This window comes from Dromiciops gliroides, chromosome 3, assembly GCF_019393635.1.
Source record: "Dromiciops gliroides isolate mDroGli1 chromosome 3, mDroGli1.pri, whole genome shotgun sequence".
Lineage (NCBI taxonomy): Eukaryota > Metazoa > Chordata > Mammalia > Microbiotheria > Microbiotheriidae > Dromiciops > Dromiciops gliroides.
This window is the reverse complement of record NC_057863.1, coordinates 58,645,727-58,659,233: the sequence shown is the minus strand read 5'-3', so window position 1 is coordinate 58,659,233 and position 13,507 is coordinate 58,645,727. Positions and strand designations below refer to the sequence as shown.

At 35.2% G+C, this 13,507-nt stretch overlaps 1 protein-coding gene across 1 annotated transcript in view; it reads left to right on the top strand.

Annotated features, from left to right (window-relative positions):
• The window catches only part of DAW1 (dynein assembly factor with WD repeats 1), a 49,838-nt gene that overhangs the window by 19,039 nt on the left and 17,292 nt on the right, over positions 1–13,507 (top strand). The window contains exons 4-6 of the mRNA XM_043996569.1: positions 3,057–3,115; positions 6,540–6,662; positions 8,901–9,000. Coding sequence (XP_043852504.1) covers positions 3,057–3,115; positions 6,540–6,662; positions 8,901–9,000 — 282 coding nt within the window. The remainder of the gene's footprint in view (positions 1–3,056; positions 3,116–6,539; positions 6,663–8,900; positions 9,001–13,507) is intronic.

The following is a 13,507-nucleotide window of genomic DNA, read 5'->3' as shown; positions in this document are numbered from 1 at the left end:
TTCTCCAGAGTTTGCATGTAGACTGGATCAGGATACTGAAAGAACTGACTTTAAAAAAAGAAATAAAAGAAATATCCTTTAACTTTTGAATAGATACTCAAATGTTTCCTGTTCGATTTATTTAAATGATAACAACAATTTTGTTGTAATTGCTGTTATTATTAATAATAATATCAATATCAATATGTCATTGCTATAATAGCAGCTCATACCAATTACAAACACTTTATTTAAAAAATCATTGATGCAGGTGATGCAAGTACTCTTATCCCCATTTGAATATGAAGAAGCTAAAGTTGTAATGCGATTATATAGAAATATAGATTTTAAACTTTAGAAAGCTCAGAGTACTCATTTAAATGCAAAAATATGAATATCCAGTCATCTGCAAATACTAATAAAATTTCACACATGTTAATTAACTCACAATGGATAGATATTAACATATAAGTCAACATTAACATATGTGAGATTCTTTGGTTTTATTATAGTTCACTGTGCTCCATGGACAGACACCATTATTCATTAAAGTTAAAAACAAAGTTGCTAAAGAGATCTCATCAAGGTGTCTTTGAAAGGCAGACACTTAAAACTGGGCAAGGGGGGCAGCTAGATGGCGCAGTGGTTAAAGCGCTGGCCCTGGAGTCAGGAGTACCTGAGTTCAAAATAGGCCTCAGACACTTAACACTTACTAGCTGTGTGACCCTGGGCAAGTCACTTAACCCCCATTGCCCCGCAAAACAAACAAACAAACAAAACAAAACAAAAAAACTGGGCAAGGGCAAGCGTGGAGACCTGGACCACCTAGCCACTTCAGACATAAGTCCCCCAAAACGAGGGGGAAACAATAAGAAAGGGAGACAGATGCCTGAGAAAGGCCTCTTGTAAAAAGTAGGGCTTAAGCTAAAGTCTTGAACAAAGCCAGAGAAGCCAGGTTGCAGAGGTGAGGAATGTGCCAGGCATGGGGAAGAACCAGAAGTTAAATTTTTGTAGCGTATTGAAATAGATTATCTCAATTCACTGAAATGTCATGTTTTCTACTTCCCTACGATCTGTACTATCTCCATATAGTATTTACCTGTAATGACAAATATGTTTACAATGAAATTTTAATATGCCCATTTTTTTGGTCTAGCTTTCAAAATGATTAAATATATGCCATTTTATAATGAATTCTAGTAAAAACAAATACTATCTATACTGTGTCCCTAAGACTTAAATATCAATTCTTTCCTTCCCCATACCCACAATCATTTTTTTCTATCTCCCCAGTCTTCTTCTCTGCCGTCCCTTGCTTCTAATGGGATTTTTAAACATAAGATGTTATATAGTAGAAAGAGCACAATATCCTGAGGACAGAGCCCAGTTTTGATGCCTACTAACTGTGTGACCTTAGGCAAGTCACTTACTTATTCTCTTTGGAATTCGATTTCCTTAACTGTAAAAGGAGTGGGTTGGCTCTAAATACAATGAAAATTACATACAATTATAACATGTGAGTGGCAGCAAGATTTGGGGAGTCTGTGTGGTCTGCTAGAAAGAACACTGGATTTTAAATCAGAAGCTCTATCCTTGCTACTTACTACCTGCATGATTCAGGGCAAATGATTTGACCTAAATTAGGAGGTTGGGTTGGATTATCTCTAAGAGCCTTCAAACACCAAAAACTAAAACTACATGAGTCAATGTACTCTCAGTTATGTTTCTCCCTTGTTTGTTTATTTATTGGTTTATAGAACAACTTAAAAAAAAAAAAAGGCAGGTTTCACTCATTGTAACAATATTGTTTACATACTAAACATGTTCTTTCATGTACAGCATACACAAGTAATCTTTTGCTTTTCTAGATATAGGTGACAACTTAAATCAGCAGAATGAAAAGAGATCTATGAAGGCACACAACTGTAAATTAATTTTTAAAAAATTTCTCTTGTCCTGACATAATCTTTCCACCAGGTGGCAGCATTCAACTTTAGATAGCAGGTTTAGGAACCTGTATTTGTGTCCTAGCTCCTTAATTAAACAAATATTAATCATTGAGACCCTATTAGATGCTGCAGGAGACACAGAGATGAATAAAATACAGTCCTTGATCTCCAGAGGGATTTGTAAGTGGTAATAAGCTTGAAGTTGATCCCTCCCCCATTTGTAACACATAAACACAGACACATTTAGCAAACAAAAACCAAAATTTAAAATTAATATTGATTCCTGGATAATTAATAACTAGAGTTGATTTTATAGATAATGATGGAATTTCATAATATAAATATAACTGAAGAAAGAACACTGTATGTGGAGTCAGAGGGCATGTTTTAATTCTATTTCTGCTACTTAATAACAGTAATTGATATTTATATAGTCTAGATTTTGTAAGAGGTCATATGAAAGAGCTCATTTCATCCTCCCAACAATTATTTGCAATAAGGACTATAGGTATTATTATAGTCTCCATTTTACATATGAGGACACGAAGATTCAGATGGATTGATGGATTTATTTAATCGTGATCATAGAAGTGGTGTTAGAGGCAGAATCTGAACCTAGGTCCATCTTGACTTCAAGTCCAATCATTATTCCCCTCTATTATACCTTTCATTATCTAAAAAAATCCCCAAACAAAACAGAACAACAACAAAAAAACCCTCTCTGGACCTCAGTTTCCTCATCTTTAAAATGGGAGAATAGATATGCTCATCCTTAAGGTTACCTTCCAGTTCTTGATCCAGTGATATGTATATAATACAACACACACACATGTGTGTGTGTTTATAATATGTATGGATATAATTGTAAAGTCAATCTAGTGACAAAGTTTCGTAGATGACTTCATCACTTTTTTTGGACATTTGACGGTTTCAGATGAGCTCACTGTGTTTGTGTAAGTACTTATACTTGGAAAACATATTATTGGTCTAAGAAAAATCACAATATTTTATCTTTTATTTATTCAGGCATTAATTATTTTATATTTACTAGGCACAGTTAAAAGAATGTGTTGACTTTCTAGTAGTTTGATTTTGTTATAGAATAAAATATATTTTCTTATATTGAAGGTACTCAGAGCACACATACTACCATTGACAAATGTCGCATTTAACAAATCAGGTTCATGGTAAGTTTCTCTTTTAATTCTTAATATTTTTGTCACTTATAATTATAGGATTATACATTATTAAATGAATTCTGTGCTGGTACATTATTTATGTTAAAATGTGCTTCAGTTTATTACACTAAACATATATTTTTTAACCTAGCACTAATTTAATGACTTTTTTTGTAATATGTAATTCATACTACCTTTCATGCTGACTTGAGGGGACTATAATCACATATCTTTAAGGTTAGCAGACTAGATTCCCTCAGTCCTGGCTAGTTAGTCAATAAGCATTATTAACTACCTACCATGTGTTAGGCACTGTACTAAACACTGGGGATACACACAAAAAAAAAAAAAGGCAAAAGAAAGTCTCATCTCTCAAAGAGTTCACAGTCTAATAGGGGAGGCCATGAAAATAACTATGTAAAACCCAGCTACTTACAGGATAAATTGGAAATAATCAACAGAAGGAAGTTCCTAGAATTAAGGGATTGGGAAAGGCTTTCTCTAGAAGGTGGGATTTTAGCTGGGACTTGACCAAAGCTGCCAGGGAAGCCAGAAGGCAGAGATGAGGAGGGAAAGCATTCCAGGCAAAGAGGCTTCTCTTTGAAAGGAAGCTCAGATGTTGGATCTGAATAAAACGTGCATAGATTATAATAGCTTTGTCTTTCCTTTCCATATGGGAGAGATAATTGGACTGAAGAAGAATAAAACGCAATTCAAATGAAAGCTTTTATAGCTTCTACCTATGAGTGGATAACACCTTTGGGGGCAGGTAAAATGTTCAGGCATCCAATGCTCCCTCATAACCTTTCATGAACAGGTATATAGATGAAATTCATTTGTGTAACAAAAAAGAGAACAACTTATTGGGAATGCAAACACAACCTGCACAAACTGGAAGAAAAGAAGCAAAAAAATCAGTGGCATTTAAAAAACCGATATCTATAAAATCAAAATAGATTGAACTTGAATACAGGAGGAATAGAAACAATTTAAGAGTTATAGGTCTTCTAGAACAAGACAAGTAGAACAAAACTTGAATGTCATAATGCAAAAAATAATGCACAATAAATATGCACAGAAAGTATCAATTAAAAAAGAATCCATAGATGGCCTTCAGGAAAAACAAAAATAAAAACCAAAATCCCACCTATACTGTGAATTCCAAAATACAAGGTGGTTAAAATTAATAATTCCAGTGACAAAAAATTCTTTAAGTGACCAATAGAAAGGTCTTCAGATATAAAGAAAAGAAATTAAAATGCACAAGACTATTCTGTACCCACCAGAAACTACAGGAAGGAATAGAATATGTTCTGAACTGCAAAGGAGCTCAAAATGCAACCTGAGATTTTCCCAAACTTCATAATCCCATTGTTCCCTTTAGATACAGTCTTCAGGATTGGTTACCCGTTACCCTTGCTATTTGAAATGATAACTCAGTTTTTGAATGATCTTTTTTAGTTTTTAAGGTTTCATTTTCAAGCAAAATTCATTTTGTTATATTTTTGAAATGAAGGTTTCCTTCTCCTTTTAGGAATAGTAAAGATTTTTCATGAACAAATATGAATAAGTGATGGGTTTTATTCATTTGCATTGGAATCTTCAAATTCAATTCACTAGTTCTTTTTAAAAATCCCTCAGGCATGCAAAAGCCTTTATCTTTTTCTTATTTGAAGGCTACATCCATAAACAGCATTTATTGCATTTTTCTCAGCCTTTTAAAAAGGCAAATCTAATTGCTGTTTTGTCAAGATAGATTTTAGTGTGGGTAACATAAAATAGGAAAGGAAAAATAGTGGGAAAATGATCATATGTATAAGCTCCTGTTTAGAGTTCCCTATATACTTTTATTGAATCCTCAGAGACTTCCAGTTTGAATAGGACAACTGCTGCAGCCTAGAGGGAAAATTATTTTCTGGAATATAGTTCTATAGTAGGTGAAGCACTTTGGAATTTCTCTGTGGTCCAAATGAAGTAAGATCTGGGCCAGCATCAACCTTTAGTTGTGGGGTTTCACCATCTGGAGTGGTGGTAGTTCAGCAAAGAATTGTGTGTTCTCAAAAATTTCATGAAATACTGCTCTCTCAGAAAGACTATTGAATAGGAACATGTGACCCAGGTTCTATTCTTATTGGGCAGTTTGTTTGTATAATGGGGTCAGGAGAGAGAAAGAGGGAGAGAGAGAGAGAGAGAGAGAGAGAGAGAGAGAGAGAGAGAGAGAGAGAGAGAGAGAGAGAGAGAGAGAGAGAGAGAGGCTATTCTACTATGTTTTTAATGTAACCCATTTTGAGGAAGGGGCAGGGATTTGATGAGCATGAAAATTTTCATACTAAATCCAACCAGTGTTTCATCCAGGCAAATATTCTGCCTTTGATAATGACAACACGGATGTATGTGAAGAATTCAAGATGTTGCCTCCAAAATGAGAGATAATAGTATGAATATTCCTTACTTCTGTTTAATAATCCGTAGGTTGATGATCCATTGTCTAAACTCTTCCTTAACCTATTGTTTTTACCTGTACCATTTCTAAGGAATTGAATCTTACACATTACTATGTGTTACATAGTTAAGTTTAAAAACAGATTGTAACTACTTGTAGAGCACTCTATTATATTGTCAGGGAAATAGAGGATTTAAATAAGATACTTCCCAGTACTGCTTCCATTCCGTTCATTTATTCTAAAATGAGTTCCTTCCAATTTCAAGGCTATCAACATGCCCTGGAAGAGAACCCAACTCAGCTGTTACTTCCTAACTGACACCTATCTGTATCCTTATCCTCCCAATTTTTACTGCTTTTAGCATCCTGAAATGATTTTATGTAAATGTTGGATTTGTCTGTATACACTCAGTGTCCCCAGTAGAGTGTGAGCTCTTTGAGAGCAGAGGCTGTTTTGTTTTGTGTTTTCTTCAAAATGTCCTAGCACCTGGCATAGCATCTTGCATGTATATAGCAGGTGCCCAGTAAATGTTTGTTTTTTTGAGCAGTCCCCTCTCAGCTTTATTCTTCCCACATTGAAATTTTACATGGATATTTATCTAAAATAATAACAGAAGGCATAGTCCTTTGTACGGTATGTAAATGTATTAGGAAATAGTATTGGTGATTTATTAGTGCTAATCTTTCCCCTCTGCATTGCAATGCCTTTCCCCCCCTTTATAGGAATTAAAGCACAAGTAGAATTCTAGGTGGTAGTTATCTTTTGTTTTGCTAGTGCTTTTCAGATAAGTTATGAAATTGGGACTTAGTTTTCGTTCTCTTGTGTAGCTAATTAAACCAATTCTGTTGAGGAACCAAAGTGAAAAAATAACTTCTATGATCTACTGATATTTTAAAAGGGAGTTAAATGGGATGCTATATTATTTTCTCTCTAATTGCCTTGCATTTCTCTTGTTTTTTTGTTTTGTTTTGTTTTTTGTTCGTTTTTAGCTTTATTACTGGTAGCTATGATAGAACTTGCAAACTCTGGGACACTTCATCTGGGGAGGAGCTGCACACACTGGAGGGTCACAGGAATGTGGTATATGCCATAGCGTTCAATAATCCTTATGGGTAAATATAATTTTATTCAATCATCTGTGTATTTGAATTAAAATTGAATTAAGATTTTGGGGGACACTAGAAAGGCAAAGCAAATGACAGATGGTAGGACCTGGTAAAGGATACAGATTTGTTCAGTTTTATAAATAAATTATGGGTCAGACACTGTACTAAGCACTAGTAATAGAAAGGAAAGACACAAGCCTTTGACCTTGAGGAGATTACTATCTAATAGGGAGGCCAAAGTGGGCTTATCTCTGTCTATACACCACAGATGTCAAAGGAATAGTTTGAGGAGAGAGGGCACTAACTTCAGGGGGTGATACCCAGAACCCTATAATAGGACCTGTTAGGTATTCAAACCAATAGAAGTCATGAATCCTCCCTCTTAAGGATCTTACATAGAGTGTCCCTGGAGAGATTAGACAAATGAAAAGCTAAATAAGAATACAAAGTAGTGTATGTTTAAGGGCCAAAGGAGTGGCAATGGTAAGAAAGAGCAAGTACATATATGGTTATCACTCTGATGGGTTTTGGTCAAAAAAGATTTGGTTGATAATGGGAAACTTGAGTTTGGACTTAAATAATAGATACAACTGGATAGTTAGTAGTAGGGAAAACACTCTAGGTGGGATGAAAATATAACCAGATTGGAGAAGTAGGAATCAATGAGCCATGTTTGGGGGACATGTAGAGTCATCTGGGTGTAATAGAAGATTTCTATCAGAGAAGAGGGGTAGACAAGATTGGAAGAGTATATTTTGGGAGTTAGATTGTGGAGGGCTTTGTTGAGAGTCAAGGCTGGAAGTATAGATTTGGGTTGTATTGTGGTAGGCTTTAAATGCTAGGCTAACAGATTTGAACTTTACCTTGTAGGAATGGCAGCCATTTAAAGTTTTTCTGTAGGGAGTAGCATGATGAAGGTAGCATTCTAGTAAGATGAATTAGGTATGCAGGGTGGAATTCAAAGGATAAAAGCCTGAAAACAAGAAGGCCATTTGGGAAATTTCTGTGAGTAATACACATCTGATAATAAGGGCCTGCATTAGGGAGGGAGAGTGGAAATGGCAATGAATTTTGTAACCTCTGATGTACTTAGAGTTTTCTACTACCCTTTTCCTGAAACTTTATAACTCAGATACTGATGCAATTATATTACTTGTGAAATAAGTCCCACCTAAACTTAATTAGTGTGTCAATATTTAATGTGAATTTGAAAAATGATTAAATTCTTTCAATTAAATTTCAGATAATTTAATTCTGAGCTATATATGCTCCTGTTAAAGCAGAGAAAAACAATTTTTCATGGTCTTATTGCACTAAATTGTAGAAGAGAGTTTTGTTGAAACGATAGCAGATACCTTATAACTCCTGATATAATTATTATGTCAATTATAATGTCTTTTAAATTTTTTTATAATGTCTTTTTAAATTCTGATTATATATTCTCTAGACGTCAACACCACGTCCATCAATATTCCTTTTTATAGGCTCCATTCCTTTTTCTTTGTGTCCAATAAAACACCCTTCTGGGTATGGATAAGAGAGGAATACATGTACACACACACACCCCAACCCCTTCACTCCTTTCATCTGCACCCTCCCAAATTAGTGTTCCCTCACATCAAACTTTTCCTTTGACATCTGTGATACATAGACTTCAAGATAAGCACACTTTGTCCACCCCCTCCTAAACTAAACTCTTCAAGAGGTATTTAAAAGTAGACTAGGTAATAATTTAATAGGAAATGGTAATTTTGACAGTTTTGTTTCAAAGGGAGAGAGTAGGAAGTGCCTCAAAATTTTGTTCAGTCCTCTAATTCTTAGAATTCTGATTCATTTACTTGAACAAATTACTTACCTTTCTTTTAGAGATTTTGGGGATTATATTCTTTTATATCTGCACTGACTATATTTTACATTTATCTAGCAACAGATTCCCAGAGAGGATTTTTACCTTTATTTATACACATTTAAACATCACATCAGTCATTATTTAAAGAATTTGCAGCCCTTTTATGTAAAACAAATAATAAATTTTATATTTGAGCAGATCTTTTTTATAAAAGATATTTAGTATATGTGTCAGATACAAATCTAGGGTACTATTTATAGGTCTATGAATGAGGTACTTTTCCTAATGTTTTATTAGTGGTTTTAGAATCATACATTATTTCTCCTTAACTTTAAATAATTTATAGACACTGAATTTTACCTTTTTGCTATTAAATAAAATTTCCTCAATTTTAGTGACAAAATTGCCACAGGATCATTTGATAAGACTTGTAAACTATGGAGTGCAGAAACTGGAAAATGTTATCATACTTTTAGAGGTCATACAGCAGAAATAGTGAGTATACATAAAATTCCATTGTACTTTTAAACATTGTGATTTTTTTTAGAGGTCTCCATGGAAATTAGCACATTGTTATGCTACAAACACATGGGTAAACACATGATTCCAAGGTTCCTTCCAACTATAATATTCTATTTTCTACCTTTCTGACTTTTTATTTTATGCAATACCTTTCATGTAAACATCTTGTATAAATGCAAACTGTAGCTAAAGGATGCTAATACCATTTAAAGAGAATTCATTTTTAGTTTAACATCACTTTTGTTTTCTTTCAAATAGCTCTTCAATATATAGAGAATGAGTATAAGACTGTGTTATTTCTATCTTTCTTTTCTGCAGACAGCTGGTTTTCTGAAGGTTAAATGATTAAAGTAACTTTTCTGGACTATGTAAAAAGCCTATTAAAAGTGTTCCCTGATGAGTTGAGTATTTCCTTGTTATTAAATTCAGTTTAATTGAATAAACAATTAAGTCAGGTGGCATGGCATGGTAGAGAGAGTGCCTAATTAGATGAGGTGTCATGGCATGGTAGATAGAGGATTGGACTTAGGAAGAACTGGGTTTGAATCCTTCTTCAGAAACTTACTTGTGGTGTGACCCTGGGCAAATCTCTAGACCCTTCTGTCCTTTAGTATCACCTCTTCTGTAAAGTGGGGACAATAATAACATCTACCCCAAAGGGCTGTTCTCATAATCAAAACTTCATAAACCTTAAAATGCAAAGTAAATGGAAGATATTCGTAAATACCTGCTTTGTATAAGACACTATGGGACAAAGACGAAAGAAACAGTCCTCTCTTCCAAGGAGTATTCTCCTGGAAAATACATGTATAAAAATAAACAAACACAAAATGAATGCAAAGTACATACAAATTAATTTCAAGAGCAAGAGAGCTCTTAACAGCTGGACAGCTAGGGAGATCGGGGATGCTCTGGTGTAGGAAATGGAACCTGAGCTGTGCTTTAAGGGAAGCAGAGGTGAGGAGGGAATGTTTGCCAAACGTGAAGAGCCACGTGCTAAATGACATGGAGGAGGAGAAGAGGATGTCCTTTCTAGGAAACAACTAAGGAGCTCCTCTGATGGGAACGGAGAGTAGTAGAAGGAAAAGGATATGAAACATGTCCAGAAGTCTAGTTGGGAACCATATTATGAGAGACTCCAAATACCGGACAGAGGATTTTGTATCTTCTGGTAGCATTAAGATGACACTAAAGGTTTTTTAAATAGAGAAGCAATGTGTTCAGAACTGTGTTTTACGAATGTGAATCTGGCAGCTGTGAGAAGGTTGTGTTGAAGAGGGGGAATGCTGGGAGCAGGGAGATAAATGAAGAGACTATTGCAGTGATTGAAGCCAGAGGAGATAAGGGGTGAGCTACAGTAGGGGCTATGTCAGTGAAGAGAAAGGAATAGAGAGGAGATGTGGAAGTTGACAGAAATAGTTCTTGAAAGACAGGAAAGAGTCAAGGGTGACTTTGAGACTATAGACCTTGGTGGGTATGGGTACCCTCAAGTGGAATGGGGAAATTTGGAGGAGGCATAATGGATTTAGGAGGAAATAGAATGAGTTGTTTCAGACATGTTGAGTTTGAAATGCCAATAGTAAATCCAGGTGATTTCCAGCAGACCGTTAGCATTGCAAGGCTAAAATCCTAAAGAGAGATTAGGGCTGTTTATGTTTATTTGGATGTCATCTGTGTATTAGGGATAATAATCAAAATGTAGAGATAAGAGAAAAGGGCAGCAAAGGGATAAAGATCCAGGAAAGAAAACTGAGAAGGAACAGTTAGATAGTAACTGAGTATTATTATGGAAGCCGAGGGAAGAGAGATTATTTTGGAGGAGGGGTGGTCTACAGTGTCAAAGACTGCAGAAGATGAGTAGAATGAGGACTGAGGAAAGGCCATGGGTTTGTTGATAGCATTAGTAACTTTAATATCCTTAACACTGAATAGATTTTGCATTCTAAGCATCAAGTTGTCTAAAGACAGCCCTTGGTTAGTTATGTGTTACTTAGCAGCATAATTGTGACTCTTTTGTAAATTGAATAATCTACTCACCTCTGGTTTCTTTTTTGCAGGAATGCCTCAAATGCCTCTATTTTGTTGAACGTCCATCTTTTTTCATTGATGATTAGCCTCAGGTTTGCTGGATATGTTATTTTGGATTGCAGCTTGAGCTCCTTTTCTTTTTTGGAATACATGATTCCATTCTCTTATAATTTCTTATGAATGCAGAGTAATTGTTATTTGAATTGCCTTTCTTTCATGTTTGAAGGCTTTCCTCTTGACTGCTTGCAAAGTTTGTCGTTATTGAAATTATTATATTGAACTGCTACAAACCTTGCAATTTGAAACATAGTTTCTGCCCCCACCCACTCACCCCCAGAAATATTCTGTGAATCTCTCTATCAGTGCTATGTGGTATGTATTCAGATGTTTTGGACACTTTTCTTCTCTTATTTCCTGTGTTATAGTATTCAGATTTTATCTTATTGGTCATGGTTTTATATTGTTTCCTTTTACTTCTCTTCTGATAAAGTTTCTCAGCTTCATTGTTTCTGTGTTTCAGATCTGTTATTCTGTACTTTTAAAATTTTTTTACTTATTTGCAGGGCAATGAGGGTTAAGTGACTTGCCCAGGTCCACACAGCTAGTAAGTGTCTAGTGTCTGAGTCTGGATTTGAACTCAGGTCCTCCTGAATCCAGGGCCAGTGATTTATCTACTATGCCACCTAGCTGCCCCCTTAGATCTGTTATTCTTTCAGAGCTTATGCCTCTTTGGAAAGATTCTCATTTAGGCTTTCAAGCTTTCCTATGCTGCTGTTTGTATTTTTAAATTCCTTGTTAAGGATTTTTCTTTCTTACCTAAATTCTTTCCCATTTCTCATTTTGAGAGTTTTATTTCACTTCTGAGTCATTGTATAGTTTTCCATTATTCTTCCATGATCTCTAGGGAGTCCACAGGACTCTATTTTCACTGGGTAATACTGGTTCATTTCCCCTGTATTATAATACTTTTTCTTTTCTTTTTTTTTTTTTTGGTGGGCAGTTAGGGTTAAATGACTTGCCCAGGGTCAACCAGCTAGTAAGTGTCAAGTGTCTGTGTCTGGATTTGAACTTAGGTCCTCCTGAATCCAGGGCCAGTGCTTTATTCACTGTGCCACCTAGCTGCCCCTATAATACTTTTTCAAAGTGATAAGATTTTGCTTTTGTGATTGTACTCAATTTTTTCCTGTTTTTATGATCCTCCTTACTAATTTCATTGTGTGCTATATTTTTATTTAGGCATTCTTTCTTTATATTTTGGCATTTTAGTTTTTCTCTTGTATTAACAGGCATTTGTCTTTGGAAATCTTCCTCATCCTTCGTCTTCACTGCCTAACCCTAGTTCATAGTTCCCTGAGGTTGGGTAGTGGGGGATTCTCAATCTATTTCCATTGGAAGAACAGGGATCATCTGTCCTGGATCTCCATTTCTGGCAGGGGTGGAGATTGGACTCTCTACTATCTGGATTTCTAGGTGCATTTACCTCAGGCCTGATTCTCTTTTGCCTTTGACTGTGAGCACCAGAAGTGTCTTCCACACTGTCCACATTTTCCTATTCTCTTTCTCCACCACAATTTCTTTCTTTCTTTAAAATAACAAAGATTTTTAAAGTATAGTTTTGAGTTCCAAATTTTATCCCTGAGGTGTTAAGCAATCAGATATGGATTATCCATGTCAATTATGTAAAACATTACAATATTAGTCATTTTGTACAAGAAAACTTGAATAAAATAAAAAAATGAAAGAAAGTGAAAAATATCATGCTTCAGTCTATATTCAATCAATATCAGTTTTTTCTTTGGAGGTAGATCACATGTTTCATCATTAGTCCTTTGGGATTGTCTTAGATCATTGTACTGCTGAAAATAGTTGTCATTCACAGTTCTTCATCATATTGCTGTCTCTGTGCATGATGTTCTCTTGGTTCTGCTCACTGCACTATACGTCACTTCATACAAGTCTTTGCAGGCCTTTCTGAAATCATCCTGTTTGTCATTTCTTATAGCACAATAATTTTCCGTCACTATCATATACCACAGCTTGTTCAGCCATTCCCCAATTGATGGGCATTCCTTTGATTTCCAATTCTTAGCCACCACGAAAAGAGCTGCTGTAAATATTTGTGTACAAATAAGTCTTTTTCTCTTTTGGGGGATTCTTTGGGATATAAACCTAGCATCCGCCACAGGTTCTGTCCCTTTTCTTTTCATGTTTTAGTGTTGGTCATCTTTTGTGGAGTTAGAGGGTTTTGAATTATTGTAATTGCTGTGGAGGAACCCTTAGATCAGGGCTATGGGTCATGAGTCTCAGAACTTTACTTATCCTCAGTGTGAGGTGGCATGAAGTCAATGGGGAATGAAAGTTATAAGTATTGAAGTTTTCTGCTGTTAGGTCTTGAAATTTTTGCCTTGTGCAGCAATTCTGTCTTATATTGTAGATTTAGTTATAATTATTC